Raw genomic sequence first — 18,731 nt, 5'->3', positions numbered from 1 at the left:
GCAATTCAAACAAATAAAGAACATATGCACAAAGGCAATAAGAGAAGACGAGCCTCAATACAAGATAAAGCTTATCGATAAATTTGTCTCCGATCCCGAAAGCTTATTCCGTCGTTCAGTTTCTCTTCGACAAGGCAAAACTGGATTTTCTCGCCTGCTAGGTCCTAATGGCCCGAACAACAACGATGAGGATGCCGCTAACCTTTTGACTGAACAATGCTGTCGAACATTTCAACCGACCCACATCAACTATACTGACGAAAGCTTCATCTGCAACTTCATAGGACTTCACGAAGTGAACCTGAGTGCTGACCTGGTGTTCCGTAAACTTCAGAACCTAAGAAAAGACACTTCTCCCGGTCCGTATATGGTTCGTTCTACTATCCTGAGAGAAGCAACTTCAATCCTGGCAACACTGCTTAGCGTAGCGTTCTCACACTAGACAAGCCGAGCCACATTACCGGAAATTCGGAAGCTATCTCACATCACAACAGTTTTCAAGGGAGGTCGACGCAGAGAACCTTCAAGCTACCGACCAGTGGCCCTTCTCTCTAAACCGTCTAAAATTATGGACTCCTTGATATACGATGATATACACAACTACTTATTATCCATGAACTTCTTTTCACCCCAACAGCACGGTTTCGGAAAAAATCACTCTTGTATAACCAACCTGCTGACGGTGGTGGACAGATGGACAATGATCCTTGATCACAAGAGGAAGTTTCACGTCATTTACCTAGACTTCTCAAAAGCTTTTGATAGGGCCGACCACATATGTCTTATCGATAAGCTTAGACGATTGGGTATCAAATCACGTTTACTTGATTGACTCACTTCATATCTAAAAGATCAACATTTTAAGGTCAGGGTTAACTTTACTCTCTCTCAGGCTAAGGAATTTCCTAGTGGGGTCCCCTAGGGTTCAGTACTAAGACCTATTCTCTTGATTTATATACACGATCTTCCACAACAAGTATCGTCTAGCTTATTACTTTTGCTGATGATGTGAAACTGTGGAGAGAGATACGCAACCAAGAGGATAAACTGGCACTTCAGGAGGATCTGACTCGACTTCAAAGTTGGGCAGACGGTAGTGGACTGACGTCTAACACTTCAAAGTGTATGGCAGTTCATCTGCGACGTGTTGCAGAATACAGTTACAACGTAGGCAACTCCTCTCTAGAAGTATCTCTAGTTGAAAAAAATAAGAGTGTTGGTACCCTACGACTTATATTTCATACACGGCTTCACGAAGGTCGGGTTAAATACCCTTAACATTTCTTCATCCAAGTGTTGAAAAGATTTACAAATATCCAGTTCGATTTTCATGCCTTTGACAGCGGTAGTTTTGTAGTTACCCACAGTTCTATGGTAGCTGCTTTCTGTAACTCCTAGACCTTTATAGTTCACAGCTCCAGGGAACACAACTCTGAATATTGTGTAGCGATATGATTTGTCGCAGTTATTAAATTGCAGCACCACACACTTCACAACCAGTGAATTCTAGTCAGCCGGCATTATTTTTCTGTCCGAAATATTGTGTACATGTCTCTTGACTTTTATTCCATCTGCTAAGACCGGAATAGATGGCTTTTCCACACTTGGTAAGTCATTTACATGAATCAATATAGAAGAGGATCGAGGAGCTTCACATTCTACGGATCACCATAACAACAGAGCCGCATTTCCCCGTTCCCGTTGTCTCCTATCATTGAGAAAGTCACTTATCCAGTCTACGATCACATCATGGATCCAAAAACTTTTCAATTTTAGTTTAGGGCGTGAATCTGTGAAAAATACGTCCACAGGAATATTTCTTTCTTTCGCTGCAGCCCAATACTTTCTTGAAATAAGCAGATTTGCCAAGCATGGTGGGCCTTTCCTAAAGCCGTGCTGTTCCCTGGATAAGAGATTTTCCCCCATTCATATAGTCTAGAATAACCATCCGAAGAATCTTTTCCATTAGTTTGTTAGGTACATTGGTTAGACTTACAGGTTGACGGTTACTAAGTTTCTGCTCCCCGCTGAATACACCGGACATATGATTGCATCTTTCCAGTCTCTTGGCATTCCGGGCTGCCGCAACGACATCACATAGTATGGCAATAAGTTCAACAGTTACAGCCGACAGAGCTTTCATAATCCTAGGGTGAATGTCGCCAGGACCACTGGGCTTCGAGATGCTAAAGTAATCGTAGGACAGTTCCTTTTGCAATAACCACAGAGTCCACTGGTGAGCTTCCATTGTCGCGACTAACTGTTGGTCATTTGCTACTGTCGGTAGAAAACATTTTACTAAAATGTCCTGATAAAGCTTCATCTCTCGAAACACCATTTTTTGCTAATATCAGAAAAATTTCTTGCACGATAAGTGGTGGAATTCCGCCCCTTCTCTGGGTGTAACTCTTTATATAGGATAGGGACCTTTTCAGACTACTTTCACAAACACCAACCAATTATTTTTCACGCGATTGTCCAGCCTTACTTATCAATGCTTTGCGAGTGTTTCCGGTCTGACAATAATTGAATCTGTACTGTTCAGAACCCATAGAGATAAATATACTTCAGTGCTTTTCCTTAAATCCGGTAAGTTTCTCGAGCTCTCTGGTTGTCCCTGGTAAACAGTCATTTGATCTACAAGGTACTAAGCATAGTAAAAGCGCGAACATAACTAAACAAAGCTTACCTTTATATATGGATCATACTTCTTCAATTTATGGTCTGTTATTTACTGATCAATCTATTGTTGCAGAGCACTCCTAAATAACTGGTATGTTTGCTCTTCAGACATTTGGGATGCCTTTAATATGATCGTATATTATGTCACAAGCTCTAAACGTGAATAACAAAACAGCATGATCACTATTAGGTAAAGGTGGAAGAATATTTACACCGACAGTATTCTCGGTTTCATGAATGACTACTAAATCTAACAAAGATCCCTACTTTAGACCGAAACGTGTGGGTTCAGATGCGTGCTGTACTAATGCATGCTACATTACCGCCACTAAGAACCTTCTATCGAAGTTCACAGAATTAACGGTGGCTACCTCTGTTCAACTAATATCAGGTGCATTAAAATCTAAATTCGGGCATCTATTAATTTTACTCCACATCTGAATGTACCCAAAAATAAAATCATCAGCTTTAAAGATTGGGCTACGATAGATGACACCGAGTATAAATATACAACGTTCGAAAGTGAGCTCATGGCTAATAGCTTCACGAGTTTTATCATAGGCCCCATAAATAAAGGAACGGGTATTTATATTATTAGCTATGTATGTTATGACCCCACTCTTCCCTGCATCTACTCTCATCACTTCTTGCATGTTCTGTCCGAATAGTTTTGTAGTGATGTTGATGTCAAAAACTAATCAAATTTCTATCACAGCTACGATGCGCGGCTTTAAACCGTCCACTAATGCTCCTAGTTCATAGAATTCCTTTTCTTGACTAAGAGCACTTGCATATAAAACTTCTAAAGAGAACGACCAACCCATACAGTCCTCAGCAGCATTCTCTACCACGACCTGATTACCAGAATACCTGTAGAATTATTGTCTACTATGTTATTCGTACTGTTCCAATAACAGACCTAACCCTAAGATTATGAATTTGTCATGATGAGATTTCATGATCTATAAGGTCTTACGTGGACGTCACAACATTGTGTACGCTAGCTCATTCTATCTTAACAATCACCAATATATTATGGGGAACACATTTGGGCTGAAGATAGAACAATATATTTAATATGAATAAGAGAGATAAGTTGCATCATAATGACCACACCCAAAAAGCTGAGCCATGCCATCCGATTGAATTAAATTAATGTTCTCGCGTTCCCCACAGTCAGCATTCTCTTCTTGTCGATTGCTCGATATAGTTCTTTTCAGTAATTATATGCTCCGCTCCAAAAATTGTGCGGTCAGGGCCCAACGTCACTACAAATCCACCAAGCGGAAATTTTATTCATCAATTTTGCGATTAATTTCTAATTCTACCTTCTAGAGATATATCTGATCTAGCTCGGATGTCGGTATTATCGTGACTTCGAGCGACATTTAGAAAAAGATCTCTTAGATTCATAGGGTTTAGGATTGCTTTGAGGAGTCCATATGGTCAGGGTTCAACATTTTCGTTGGAACTCTTACTTTGCCTCATAAACTTCACGAACAAATGCTCCGACTCTTTCGAAATCATGCGCGTGTCTGATTTTTGGATCACGGTCGACTGATTGTAGAAAATTATAATATTGGTCAATGAGATCACGCTCTTACTCATGACTCTGGAATCGTTATTATAAATGGCTTTATTCAGTATTTTATTCTTCGTACGATATCGAATTCGCAGTACAAGTTATTTCAACAAGTTCCTTTCGCGAAAAAAGTGAAAGAAACTAACAAGTTCATACATATACACTTAATTTTAGTAGGTAAACTGCATGGAATTAAATGAAATGTTTTTTAAAGATGCTTTGGGTCTGTACAACCTTTTTAGATACGAAACATGTTTCAGAATACAGGTTACTAAATGGGTCAACTCTAGTAACCTATTCATTATCTAATATATTTACTAGATAAGGCGTTATAGAGATCTTATACCCCTGCCTATAAGCATGGATTCTAACGTATTGACGTTTCGTTCTCTCATAGAATATGTAGGGACAAAGATATGCACGAAGTGGATAGTTAACGCCTTTCAAGGGTACGCAAGACCTCAGATGTCTACCCACAACCATACTGATGGTGACCTCAAGAAGTACAAGACACACACCCTGTTAACTGCCTTCGACTCTCTCCACAATACAATTGTCTTCTCTCAAAAACCCGGGAAAGAATAATAGTGAACAGTGGAGAATAATAGGGAATATGTAAGAATTGTCAAATCGTAAGGGTAATTGTTTAGTAGTTCCAAAATCATGCAGCCTCTTTATTTAGTAAGTCAGAGGAAAAACCTTCATCGATAACAATAAAACATGGGAAGACTAAAAGAGATAAAAAGAAAAATTTACACCAAGATAAATGACTTTTGACACTGTATGTGTCAAAGAATCTCCAATAGTACATGCTTTATGGGATTTCGACAGGGTGTTTAAATGTTGTTCATGTCTCAGACTAAAAGTAACATTTCGAAATCAAGAAGAATCAAATGTGAGACCATTAACAACAGATCACCGATACGAGGCAAGAACTCATTTATTTCAAAAAAATGCAAATACGTAGGAACCGGCATACGTATAATAAAATCGTCCACGTATTTGACGAAGGTGTTTTTACTGAAGATGGCAGATCATGGAGATAAGAAGGGGGAAAGGAACATATCCTTGTGGTACGCTATGAGACAGTAGTGACGTTGAACACTTTACCCCAAATAAAGCGCACAGCTCCCTTCTAGAAAACAGAAACATAGTCAGTTGGTCATCCAGGTGTCAGTATTGACGCTGAATAAACTGTTAAGTAGAAGTCGTCTTGATATGCGGTCAAAGAAAAAAGTATAGTTCATAAAAGTGCATCGAACATACTTCTTACTCTTATTCAAGATGAACAACAGCAGCATCTAAGGTGCTTCTTTCTCATTTGCAAACGAACAGATGCGGGTCAATATGTTTTTTTGCCGCATGCTGAAGTGAAGTATCAACAAATATACATTGTCTTGAGGTTATTGCTATGGATCTGAATTTCAAATTCTTGTCGCGAGATAGTTTCCCAGGTGTTGGGATTATTCTTATCTTTATCCACATTTCAGTACGAGGTTAGTTGAGAAGGATATATTAATCATGCTCGTGAACGGATGATACGGAACGTCAGCACATTTCTTAAAAAGGAGGATTGGGATTTCATCAGGTCCTAAAAATTTGGACAAGTTAAGTGACTGGAGACATTTCCAGACTGCAGTTGCCGTGAGAATCGCAACACAACTATTCTTTAAACATGTGGATATAAGAAGCATGACATCAAATGACTGACGTACAAATGACTTATCCAAGTCACAAACATTCAGCTGGTTATCGCTTCCAATTTGTCTTTCACATGTAGGTTTCCTAAATAGTTTCCATGTGAAAAGTTTGTTTACAAGATCTGTGTAAATGTTGAGTTCAGAAGTCTAATCTCTAGGTTCATTAGACCATTTAGCTTCTGAACTTCAATGAAGTTTTTCTCTTCGTACGTTCCTTCTTTTACTTTTCATGGACGTCTTAGTTGTGGAGATGTAAGTCGGTCAAAGCTTGGAAAAATGGTTTCAGTGGGACAAAATATATCAAAACAGAATTTAAGATAACAAGTGATAATGTCAACGGTGTTTTCCAATAAGTCGTCGTACGAAATATGTTTTTCAAATGTTGGTTATTTGCTTCAGAGCTATTCCCGAATTCAACTTTCTTTGTCCGATGCGTGAGCGTACTCTTTCCAAGCTTGCCAACATACTTGACGGACGACAAGAATTATACAGTGATCAGAACTAGACGGCGGAACATGTTTATGAGTCACATATGTCTTGACATCAATAACCGGGCATCCACATGAGTAGGAAAATCTACTACATTCTGGTGACAATGATGATAAAAGCTACATTCACATAAATCAATATCATTAGATAGAATTGAAAGTGAACTAATGAAGACAGCAACTGTAAATTCAGTGAATTTATCAGCCAGAACAGATGATCCAGATGATATGCAGCCTGTAGTTACACAGACGTTGGTAACAAACGTGATTGTATTTATTCAAATATTTTGGTTGGCATCTTAAGGATAAGCGGTCGATAAAGCCATTTGAAAGCTTGAAACATACAAAAGTGGACTGACAGCTGCCCACCGCTACACCTTTTCTTATTGCTTGATCGATCCTAGCCATTTACACTGTGATGTTGCTGTGGTACTTAGTAACCGTATTGTAAATCAATCAACAGAGATACTTGAATTGTGATTAGGTCAAAATTACAATACATGTTTTGGCTTAGTAAGAATTGGAAACAGTCCAACTTGTTAATTAGTAATCAGCAGTTAGAATTTAACAGTTCGGGAACTGATATATGAATAGTGTTCATTCATTTCAAGGCATATTGCCAGCCACCACAATGTCTCTGACTGTACTTTGTTGTACCTTGTGAAGTGATGGGCCGTAAAGTTTTCATAAACGCTCCCGGATGGGCTATGGAATTAATGGAAATAATAGCATGTCAACACAAAATTAAAAAAATGGACTTGTGAAAGTATCTATATGTGAGAAACACGTGGCCAGATATTTAAGGAAGCTGTCTTACTTTCAGGCTTTAGTGGTGTGTTCTGTGACGCAGAATAGGAGTCTACCTAAGGCTTATCAATTAAATTGGTGCTGCTTGTAGCTTTTTTCTTTATATCCCTCGTCCACGCCCAGCCGTTCATTTTCCGTCAGAAAGGACAGCCTTCTGGGACTCGGACGGGTACATATCTTGTAGAACTACCTCTGGTATCCCGTGGCGATTTATGAATGGTAACTTTGAGAACTATTTATGGACCAATATGATATGTATATTTCCTATTGTATAATTGTTAAGTAACTAAACCATTCATATTCATATCCCTCTTATTATAAGCTTTATTTTGATCCATAGACTATTATTATACGATTTACCATTCCTGAGTTATACCCAGTCAATTGATTACTGTTCCCCATATTCACAGCCACATTTGGCCAAATATTGTACAAATGTTGTTTCCTATTTTATGGTACGATGTAGTCAGTCTGTTTGATATATAAACGCAGTATGTTTGTGAATAATGATTCATATTGCAGAGGCTGTTATTGATGTTCTGGACTTAACTGGCTGGGCTAGGCAGGAAGCAGGACTGATAAGTACTCAAGACTGCTCATACGATTTTGTATATCATTGAGCGATCAATTAATTTCACTGCTCTCCAATTGGTAGTCTTATCACGTCATAGTTATCAACTAGACAAGAACGCACGCAATCGATATAAAAATTGGGCACACACACGCAATCAATAGATATAACAACTGGCGACATTCCTAAATATTTCTGGTCAGAATATTAATATTGGCGTTGCTAGTAAGGTCCTGTGGTTAGATAATTGGATATACATTTAAGTGCTGGAGTCTTTGAGGGGTACATGGAAAAGTTTGAGATCTGATGCATGGCCAGGAAAAAACTTTATAGATGGTTGAATCCTGGCTCATTTCCTTACATTCGCCGGAAAGGATGCTCATATCTCACTAAAGAATTTGGCATTTCCGAATAAACCATGTTTGTTCTCGAATGAAATTCTCAAAAACTCTCAAATCAAGGCTGAGTGTAAAAACTTCAAATGTAGTAAAAGGAAAATATTTCGTGAAATCATTTGTCACAACAACCGATTCAGAGAGATTATGCTGGAATTGCAAACACGAGCTTCCTTATGTTATTTTAGTGACAGACTTCATGATCAGCAGCATAACTGACTAGTTCCTGGAATCAACATATCAGACTTGGAAATAAAGACTATACAAATCCCAGAAAACCTTTTTTCGAGGTGCTAGAATGGCATGTATTATTTGTTAGACAGTAGGTGTGAACAATTTCCGGGATATAGAGGATTCCGATAGATTACTAAGTTGTCCTAGTATGATTCATACTCAAGTTTATTATGGTATCTCACACAGACATGTTAGATGAGCGAAATTTCATACTGGTTTTGGATACAAACCTAGCAAAGCATGTGACTATCGAATGCATTAATCTATTAGTCCCTCTGACTAACCTGTTTTTGACTTATCAAGCAGCATCAGAAGTGTTCTGTGGACGTGCACAAGCGTCCAACCGAAATTCATCGGAACTGGGGTCTGCTACCACATCGAATTGAAAAACAATCTGCTAAGATGTGTTGAACTTTGGTTGTGTACTTGTGATTTTGATACGTCAAATGGACGCTTTATTTTAAGGAACTCTAGTCATCGGTCATGGCCCATATCACGATGCATCGTTGCATCTAGGTTTAGTGACGTGTCCATGATAGGCATTTATGGAGGGAACATTAAGCTGTCAGAATTCAACGAAATATCTGCGGAAACTATTTCGGAACTAAGAGAGTTGAGGGACATGAGTCTGCTAAGTGTTAATTTCAATGCGCACATAGCTACTAGAATGGTTACAGTAATATGTAATGCGTCTGCCTTTTCATATGTTAGATACACTGTTGATCGTAATGAATAAGTAGGTTGCATTAGGTTTGTTGTAGTGGGTCTATGACTTGATGGGGCGATAACGTTTCCAAATGGTGGATATACATTGAGAACTGATGACAGTTTTCGTCAGCAGATTCAACTCATTCACCATCAAGCCCATTCCAATTTTGAAACGCTTGGCATTAATATTATTTCAACCTTCCTTCAGGATCCAATGCACATGGTATGTTTAGATCTGACGGAGAAACTAATCAATCTACGGATAGATTTTTCTCACAAAAGACTTAGAAACACGAAAAATCTGTATTTATGGGTATAAATTGTTTAGTATCAAGTTATGTATCAAGTACTCTTTCCGAATTTCAGCGTAGATGTAGGACATTGGACTTCTTCTCAGTATGGAAAGCGACAAAATGTCGATTGTTCCCTTTTTACTAAGGCCCCGGAATTCTTCGACATTATTTACCACAACACTCGTACCTTAATTTTAAGTGTTAGGCATTAAAGACTTATCTGTTAGCGCATCCAAGGTTGCATGGGAGCTCAGAGGAATCGGTCAGAACTGATATATATAATTTTTTTAAGGAATATGAGTGTTGATATTGACAGGGAAACGTAGTTTACAATGTGTCTTTGTTGAAGCACCTAACTAATGACGTTAATCACATGAAGTTTTAAATTCTTTACCCTTGAACATTCTAGTCTTATATGAGGCAGATAAAGAAATCAGCGCATAGCAATTACACGATGGGCAGGCAATCAGCTCAGCGTTATGCAGAGGAGATATATTTCTGTAGTAGGCTTCAAGATAGCATGATGGCTAATACGACTAAGAAAACCGTAAGATCAGACCCAGCGAAACAAGTAACTGAGCATAAGGATGCTAAAATGTCTTCGTTTAAGCCAGGTAATACACAGTCAGCATGGATATGTAACAGGTGTAAGGGAAAATAAATTAAATAAATCAAGACCGTTGACGAACTCACATCATCGATTCAACGAACCAATCCCTACGGGCGATATAATAATATCTATGTGAACAGCAGTTAGTCGAAAACACAGAAGAGTTACCGTCTAAAACGTTTAATGTAAATTTATTATTCTGATACTTTAAGTAATGGAGTAGACGATTCAATGCAATACAAAATACGAAAATATATCTTTCAATTCTTGCTGATGGCAATACATATATTTATATATACAGACACCCACAAAAATACAATACTAAAACCCGGTTTCACTCTGTATACTGTTACATAAATCTACACGTATTTATCTGAGTGCAGTAAAGGTTTATTATTATTGTTATTATTTATTCATTTTTATTTTTTTCTGATTTTCCTTATTTATTATTATTATTTTTTTTAAATTATTCGTTTATCTCAAAAGTCTATAACCATTACACTATTATGATCACGGTTGGACCCTTTCACTATGTGTTCATTTCTTTTCTCTCTCTCTCCTTTTTTTCATTCTAAATAAATATTATTCTTAAGATTACGAAATTTTGAATTAAGACAATAACTTGTGTTACGCTGAATTCAACTTATCAGACTCGTTTTATCTTCACCATGCATATACAGCTCATACATATTGATTGTCTTTTGCGCTTAATTGAGACTTTCATAACATCAACCCAAACTATGAATGCACGAACAAACACTTATTCTAACGTCATATCTTACCGCAATAACAAGTTATTTACTTATTAATTTACTCTGTTTTGTTTTATTTTTATTACTCGTTTTGCTATACATACATAGTTGTTTATTCTTGTTCTGCGTTAAGATATTTACGTCTTCCGTATTTCCTTTATTCCTATTTCCTTAGTTTCTTCCGTTGCAAAAAACTAATAAATCAGACGACACTTGTCCTGGAAGGTCAATTATATAAATTAAGAATAGGTCCCAGAACTGAACCATGGATAACTTCACTAGGAAATTTTGTAGCCTAAGAAAAAGCGAAGCTTACCCTAACCCTAAAAAGTCTATTACTTAAACATTACGTAAACCAACCTATTGATAGTGACTTAGTGCCTAGCATTTTGAGCTTACTGATGAGACATAGGTGATTGACTCGATCAAAAGCTCTTCAGAATTCAAGGTATATGGCATCAACCTGCCCCTTTCGATCTGTTATGTCCCGATAAGAATAATGAATGGTAACCTTTTAGGATCCATTTATGGACCAATATTGTGCATATATTTTTTATCGTATAATCGTTATATAACTAAACTATTTATATTCGTGTTCCTCTTATCATAAGCTTTGTTTTGACTTATGAACTATTATTACACGATTTACCATTCCTGAGTTATACCCAGTCTATTAATTGCTGTTCCCTCTATTTACAGCCACTTTTGGCTAAATCTTGTACAAATGTTATTTTCTATTTTATGGTACGATGTGATCTGTCTGGTTGGTACGTAAACCCAGTAAGTTTGAGATGAATGATTCATATTGAAGGGGCTGAGATTGGTGTTCTGGACTTAACTGGCTTGGCTAGGCAGGAAGCAGGATTGATAAAGGCTCTAGACTGCTCGTACGGGTTCCGTGTGTCATTGATCTAACCGATAGTTCACTGTATTCTAATAAGCGGCCACAAGATATAACAACTGAAGACAGGGTAAAAAACGAACCAAAGTCAGCCTGCCTCGTTAGAGTAAAAAGAAGTTTATGGATAACAAGTAGTTACGTAGACCGTTGAATATAAGGGCCTCAATAAGGATACAATATAAAACAATAAGGCGCAAAGTCATCAGAAGTTTTGCTTTACGTAACCAGAATATTATCAGAATCAGTGAACAAGCAAACAAATATTTAAGGTTAAATGAGAACAGAGAGTCAGATTTGCCATTTATTTGACTCATAATATACATTATAGCATTTAGGTACCACTGGGATAATGAAAATATAAAGTGGAGGTACGAAATGACACATTTTATCTAGGCATTCTTATAATTTATGGAATCGTCTCAGCATTGCGTGTGGGGACCAAGCGGATATGGACATGAATAGCACCTTTGGTCCGCGATTCTTCTCGTATTGAATTTTTTTCATTTTCTACTTGAGATATAATCTGGAAAATAAGATGCATAAAAAATATCTTAAAAGACGTTTGGTATGATTTTATTGGTTTTGGAAATCCATTGAACACGGTGCTTTTACTTCTGGACTGAAAATTTTAGAATAAAATGTACTTCACAAACTAAGTGGTGATAAAAACTTCAGAAAATATCGACTCACATGTTTCTTAGTTGAACAGCTACTCGTGTAAGTTGATATTTTGAGGTGCCCAGGGTACAGCCGATGACTTAAATGTAGAGCCAGCTCAGCTGTCCTCATAATACTAAGCGGTCCTATACCGTGAATCCAAAATTCAGATGGTTTTGAGGGATCAAATTGAGATGAACTATGATATTTATATAATAAACGATCCACGTGACGACTTATGTAAAGCACCTGGCTCTACAAAAGGCATAATTTCTTTATTTGTACATTACCATAAATCCAGACTTTGTAGATATGAAGATATGCCGAGATCCAGATGAAGAAGTGTAAATACAAGGGGTTTCGCCGATGACAGCATCCTCAGCTAGCAAGTCTGTAACCTCCCAAACAGACCCGTTGGGAGGGCATTCATTATCCCTCAGTGATATTTTCATTACAGTCTACCAGGTGGTATGTTAAACGACAAACGATCCCCCAATTCACCCCAGCTAACCCGGAAATTTAGGAAAGTAACAATCCAAACGACAAAGACAACTGTCCAAGACAGTGCTCCAATTAAACTGAAAGTGACGTCTACAAATGAAGTTTTAATAAAATATTTCGGTACATTTCCTAATCAGTTTATATTCTGGATATGCCTGTGGGGCAGACAACGTTTTTTGGAAAACAAAACACGATCCTTGGGGCCGAACTTACGACGACCGATAAAATCCACACCCAACATTTAACATGTGGAGGTCAGAGATAGTGAACATGGGATGACTCAATCTGCATTGCATGACCAAGCCATGTAGGCATTCTCCCTTCTCATAATTAATATATTATAATACACCCAGCCAAAATGATTCCTTCAGAAGTGTTAAAAACATATTGCCGACAGTAACGATAGGACTAGTTAGTATAAACAATTATGCGACTTCCACGTAAGATCTTATAAATAAGGTAATTACATCATAGCGAACCTACAATTTGGGGGTTATGGCGATTATTCGGGTAGGATAGGTGAGTGGACTTGATATAGAATAAGGTCATACTTAAAAAGTCGTACCTGGTTGATTTGGCACCAAAGGTCTAGTACACTCAATATGACTGTCCAGACTGTCTGGATGGTCGTGACCTGTAGTGTGAGCTAGGCCTAAGTCGTTTTAGTGGTTTCTGTGATCTCTCTGCATCCCGACAACGGCCTCTGTCAGACTTTTAATATTTGCGACGAGTTCTTTCATGAGTTCATCGTTGGATGATTTTTCTTCTCGTATACGGTGTATCGTATGTGATCCGGTTGGGGGATCTCTCTCCATAATTCTGTCCGAATACGCCCTAATTAAGGTAGAATGGTGTTTGCGTCTTGTGTATACAGACGGTGTTGGAGGTTGCACGAGAGAGCTTATATCCATCCTTGTTTTAGGACTGTTTTGCTAACAGTGCTGTCGTCAAGTTACACTTGGAGGTGAAAGAAGAACTGGGATGACGACCCGTCACCTAGTTTTTCTCCTTAGAAAAGCCTCTGGATCATTTGACTGTATGATAAATATAAGAGGTCCGTCGTCTCGCTTCTGAAAATGATTTACGGTCATGATGTAGAGGAACTCAAATTAATTTGCGGACTTCTTTGTTGGTTGAGGAAGGGAGTACATAGCACAAATCCCGGTGTTGAGTTCCTCAGATTTGATGTTGGACCTCGTGAAGTGGCGTTTCGGCCGATTGAACCTAAAGTCAGAATAACCACGACAGAGTCCTGGGAGTCTATCCCTACAGGAGACAAGTTTTGGTCATTTTTCTGGTTTTCACGTTGTATTGAGTCTATTATATCACGGTATAGAAATAATATCTTGCTTACCTGTTCACTTACTTAGGCCCGTTAGCAATTAATATCTTAAGGAATATCTTAAGGAAATATAAATATGGGAAAAATAGGTTGTATATTAAAAATGCGATATACAGGAAATGTTAAAATTTATTGAACCTTGATTTGCCAGGGGACTAAGCTTATAGCAACCAGCCTACAATCAATTTCGATTATGAATAATTTTGGTTAGGCCTTTTTATTAACTTACTTAACAGACATAGTCATTTTAATAATAACAATTTACATATTCTTTGTACTGTTATGACTACTAGGGCACATGACACCCTGACCAAAATGTTGATTGCTCAACTATCATTCGATGACTCATACTCCTCCCCATATATGTGTGCGCGCAAATCCTATTATCAGCTTTTGTTTTGCTTTGCTGTGTCCTTATTAAATTTGACTATAAATTACCTATGTAATTGCTTGCTACTTACTCGCTTACTCGCTTTCTCGCCTGCTGCTCGCTTGCTTGTTGATATTCGCTCAGGTGCTGTTAGCTTTCTGGCCTGAGTTATTTGGCAATAAACTTAAGTTGCTGCTTCTCTTTGCCTTCTGATTTTATGCATCGTTAAGGTTGGAATTATAACAGTTATCAAGGTGAACGATTAGTGATGCACGGCACTACAGGCTGTTATTGGGCATATACATAGATAATATTTTCGTCTTCAAAACAAGGAGTCGTCATTTGTAGAACCTGTGTTCATCTGTCGCCATATAGAGATGAAACAACATTATCATGATGGTGGTATGTCGTGGCTGCACGAGGTCTTATTTTATGCACACAAACCTTTTAACACTCAATATGGAATAATAGGAGGTATCAATAAATAAGGTAGTTGTTACAATTGTATTTTAATAAAGTGAAAATTCCCATTTCGACATTTGATAAATAAAAAAGGCCCTCTACTGGCAGACATTTTTCTGGCAAAACTAGAAAATGGTCCACTCAAAGACAAAATTAGCCATCTAACATCTTATTGTCGCTATATAGATGATACCTTCATAGTATTAGAAAACGAACATGAAAAGGAGAACATCCTTAATGTATTTAATAACATCCACCCATCAATTTTTTTTTACACTAGAAGAAGAACAGAATGGTAGTATATCGTTTCTAGATGTCCAACTAACCAGAAGAGTATATGGAACATTAAAAAGAGGGTTACATAGAAAATCTACAGTTGGACATTACACTCATTTCTATAGTGCAGTACCAATGAAATACAAAAGAAACTTAATGAAAATCCTGACTCATCGGGCTAGAATGATTTACTCTGATGACATTATTTTAGATGAATTGGTTAATATTCGAAACTTGCTTAGTAGGAATGGGTACCCAATGAAATTCATCGACAAAATACATGACGGAGACGAAAAGAAGGACAAGGGTACCTACCGTTCCGAAGAAGGTATTGTTCCTAAAGTTACAATTCTTAAATGATGCTACGGAAGAAATCTTGACACAGAGGTTAAGAAGGGCAGTACAGAAAGCATTTAATGCAGCCCGATTGAGTACCGTCTTCTACAACCGCCCCAAGTTAAGAACTGTTAATAAAGACAGATTGCCTGAATTCGCCACATCTGTGTGTATTTACCAATTCAACTGCTCCTGTGGAGCCAGTTATATAGGGCGTACAATTCAGCAAGTTCGTCAACGAATAACAGAACACCATCCGCCGTGGTTGAGCAAAGGACAGGTAAAGGTGATTAAGAGTTCCATTCTCGCTCACTTAGTGGACACAGGTCATCGGGTTGAACTGAATAAAGCTTTTGAAGTTATCTACCATATTCCATCAAATTTGCCACATGGTTTACGAGCTCGTCTATTACACATAGCTGAAGCCATCGCAATTCTTATTTACAAACCGAACCTTTGTATCCAAAAGAAGTTTGTACAACCACTCTCGCAACCTTGGCCATCGGTTTAGCGGAGTTTGTAGCAGAATTTCGGTAAACAATCATCTTATTCCTTCCATTTTTGTATTTTTGTATTTTACTTATTCTCTACATTCGTCTCTTGATTCTTACATAACTACTATATTACTGACTATTCATCAAAATATTTTGTTAGTTCTTCTTCTCTTTTTTTATATATTATGCAACGTAGTAACAGCTTGATTTTGGAATAATAACATTGATTAGTATTAATCCTTCGCTTCCAATTGATGTTAGTTTACAATTTTATTTGCTAATAAACGACCCAGCTACTCCTATTGCTTAGTATTCTTATCCAATGACATTCGACAAGACCCCAAAATCAGAACACACTGAACAGGAACGCAATTGTATTCAAAATAACAATGGTAGGTGAACAGCAATCAATGGTTAGAAAAACATTCATATATTTATAGTATGAGCATAAGAAGCTTCTAGATTTTTCTCCAATAATTTTCCAGGGCTGGTTGGTTTAGAATTAGCCAATCAGCGCGCGCCATCACGATCATGCACATAACATGCCTTAATCCGGTCTATTTCCCACTGACAGTAGTATAATAAGTACTTGAGCTATAATGTAATAATCTTGACAGGAAGTTCGCTGTTTAACAAACTCTGTCCAAACGATCAAAGGCTTTTCCTGACCTTGCGGCCTAGTGAAGAAATTAAGGTATAAGTTTAACAGCCTCCATCAACTCAAATTCTATAAACCTGAACAAGAAGTTGAGGAACACAATCTTTCACCTGTTACAAAGTCTCTTGTGTCAATAGGGTGTGCTCTTTAGTACAGCACAGAGTGAGACCGTTATGTTTATAGGCGTTTTCCTCATTGCATAACTTTACTTAACTCACGATTCCGGTTTGGCCTAATAAAAAGATTGATGCTTTAAATCTACCCCAGACCTGTATGAGATTTTTCTTGGACATGTGAGCGTCCAATTAAGTGCCCGTTAAAACTAAGTTCAGCATCATTATCAAAAGGCCACCGTGCGATTTATTCTAGGGAGTCACTTACATTTATATCTTAATTTTAATAACTTGAGACTGAAAACACCAATATGTTATTCAGTAGACAAAGAAAAACACATGTGGTAGACATACTGATGTTGTGACCGAAGCAGATGTCGAGTCCCCGTTTGAGGAAGACAAGGAAAAGTGTAATCACCTTTGGGAGCTGCTTTTCAGTGTCCAGATATACATTACAAAGAACATATGACATATTTAAGCATATATTCCCCCATGTTCTAAGGTTATATGATTTACTTGTCGGTGTAGGCTAGTACTAAACCACAAAAAGGTCTTCTGGGATGACGAAAACTGTGAGTACCTCCATGCAATAAGATCACGTTCATTTTTATCCATACGTACTGCACGGGCGTCTAATTTGGTACTTCCAGGAGAGCTTGTATATGTTAATCCCTTACTCCAAGTATCTTTTTGGTTGCTCTAATCCATACTCTTTTTATGAGAGGATGGTTTTCTTCTCGAAGTAAGAGGAACTTACAGAGAATCAATTTCAAAAATGGATTTCCAAGTATGTGGAGAATATGTTCCCGAACAGTTCTCAGGTAAAAACAGTCGAATTTCTGTAGCGAAACATCATGGCATAGTGGGTTGGTTTCGTTACAGAGTACTGAGACTAAAAAACAACTTGATATATAAGATACTTATCAAGTCTTCACTCAGAATGGAGGGTGTGAAGATACGATGAGTATTCTAGTTTGACAACTATTAACCAGTAACACCTATATTCGAATCGTTCCCCATTGGAGTAAAATCAGAAGTCAGATGCGAAAAGGTAGGAAAGATATATTTGATGCCTTATCAATATATCGAGAAGCGGTTACTCTAATCTGGCTAGTGAGCGTGGGAGCTGTTTCCCACGCTGAGTTGTAACGTGATCTGGTGCGGATGCATAACCGAACGCCTTTAGTTAGACAAGTCCACTTAAAACAATGTGGTCAGCATCCAATGTCGAACACTTAAAGAGCTATTGATTTTGGGGAATTATTTACAACTACAGGCGTTTATTAACACGCTGCAAAAGTAGCATTTAGCCATGTTAAAAGAGTGAAGGAGTTTAATACCCAAAATCTGTATTTTCTGAAGACTTCTTGCGGCGCTATGCTGCCACAAGAATATTAAATTTCTCCACAAATAGCAGGATCATTTGCACATAGTACAACTTGATAACCACAATTACTAGGTCGGTCTATGAATCACATCTTTTGGTTCTGCAATTAATGTAGTGGAAATTAGACGATAATGTGAACTTTTGGATGACTTATGATATCCTAGTTAGATGGTCCTGTACTAACTTAACTAGTCACTCGCTAAAACCCAGACTTCAATTTAGTTAGAAATGTCTATGTTCTGTTCTGATAGCCTTGGAATTCAGTGCACATTTTAGTGACCCAAATTGGGTCCAAATAGTTCGTTTAGTAAAAAGCATTGACTTTTGAGATTCGGACTATTATTATGCTTCTTTGGTTAATCCATGGTCCATAGCCAGTGAATATTACTCGAAGATATTGGCGCTCATTTCC

At 37.6% G+C, this 18,731-nt stretch overlaps 2 protein-coding genes across 2 annotated transcripts; one reads left to right on the top strand and one right to left on the bottom strand.

Annotated features, from left to right (window-relative positions):
- Positions 1 to 9,875: 9,875 nt before the first annotated feature.
- On the top strand, positions 9,876 to 10,121 carry Smp_139590 (hypothetical protein; the record flags this gene model as incomplete). The annotated part of the gene is made up of 1 exon (XM_018790357.1): positions 9,876 to 10,121. The coding sequence occupies one exon, from the start codon at positions 9,876 to 9,878 to the stop codon at positions 10,119 to 10,121; it is 246 nt and encodes an 81-aa protein (XP_018646364.1).
- A 2,008-nt stretch (positions 10,122 to 12,129) lies between these two features.
- Positions 12,130 to 13,792, bottom strand: Smp_139580 (hypothetical protein; the record flags this gene model as incomplete). Its single annotated transcript, XM_018790356.1, has 5 exons — positions 12,130 to 12,246; positions 12,414 to 12,635; positions 12,671 to 12,838; positions 12,892 to 12,971; positions 13,594 to 13,792. 5 exons carry the CDS (start codon positions 13,790 to 13,792, stop codon positions 12,130 to 12,132), a joined length of 786 nt encoding a protein of 261 aa, XP_018646363.1.
- Between the last annotated feature and the right edge of the window lie 4,939 nt (positions 13,793 to 18,731).

The sequence above is a fragment of the Schistosoma mansoni genome (genome assembly GCF_000237925.1).
Source record: "Schistosoma mansoni, WGS project CABG00000000 data, supercontig 0125, strain Puerto Rico, whole genome shotgun sequence".
NCBI lineage: Eukaryota > Metazoa > Platyhelminthes > Trematoda > Strigeidida > Schistosomatidae > Schistosoma > Schistosoma mansoni.
Note: the sequence above shows the minus strand (reverse complement) of the source record. Positions and strands in the feature narration are given on the sequence as shown.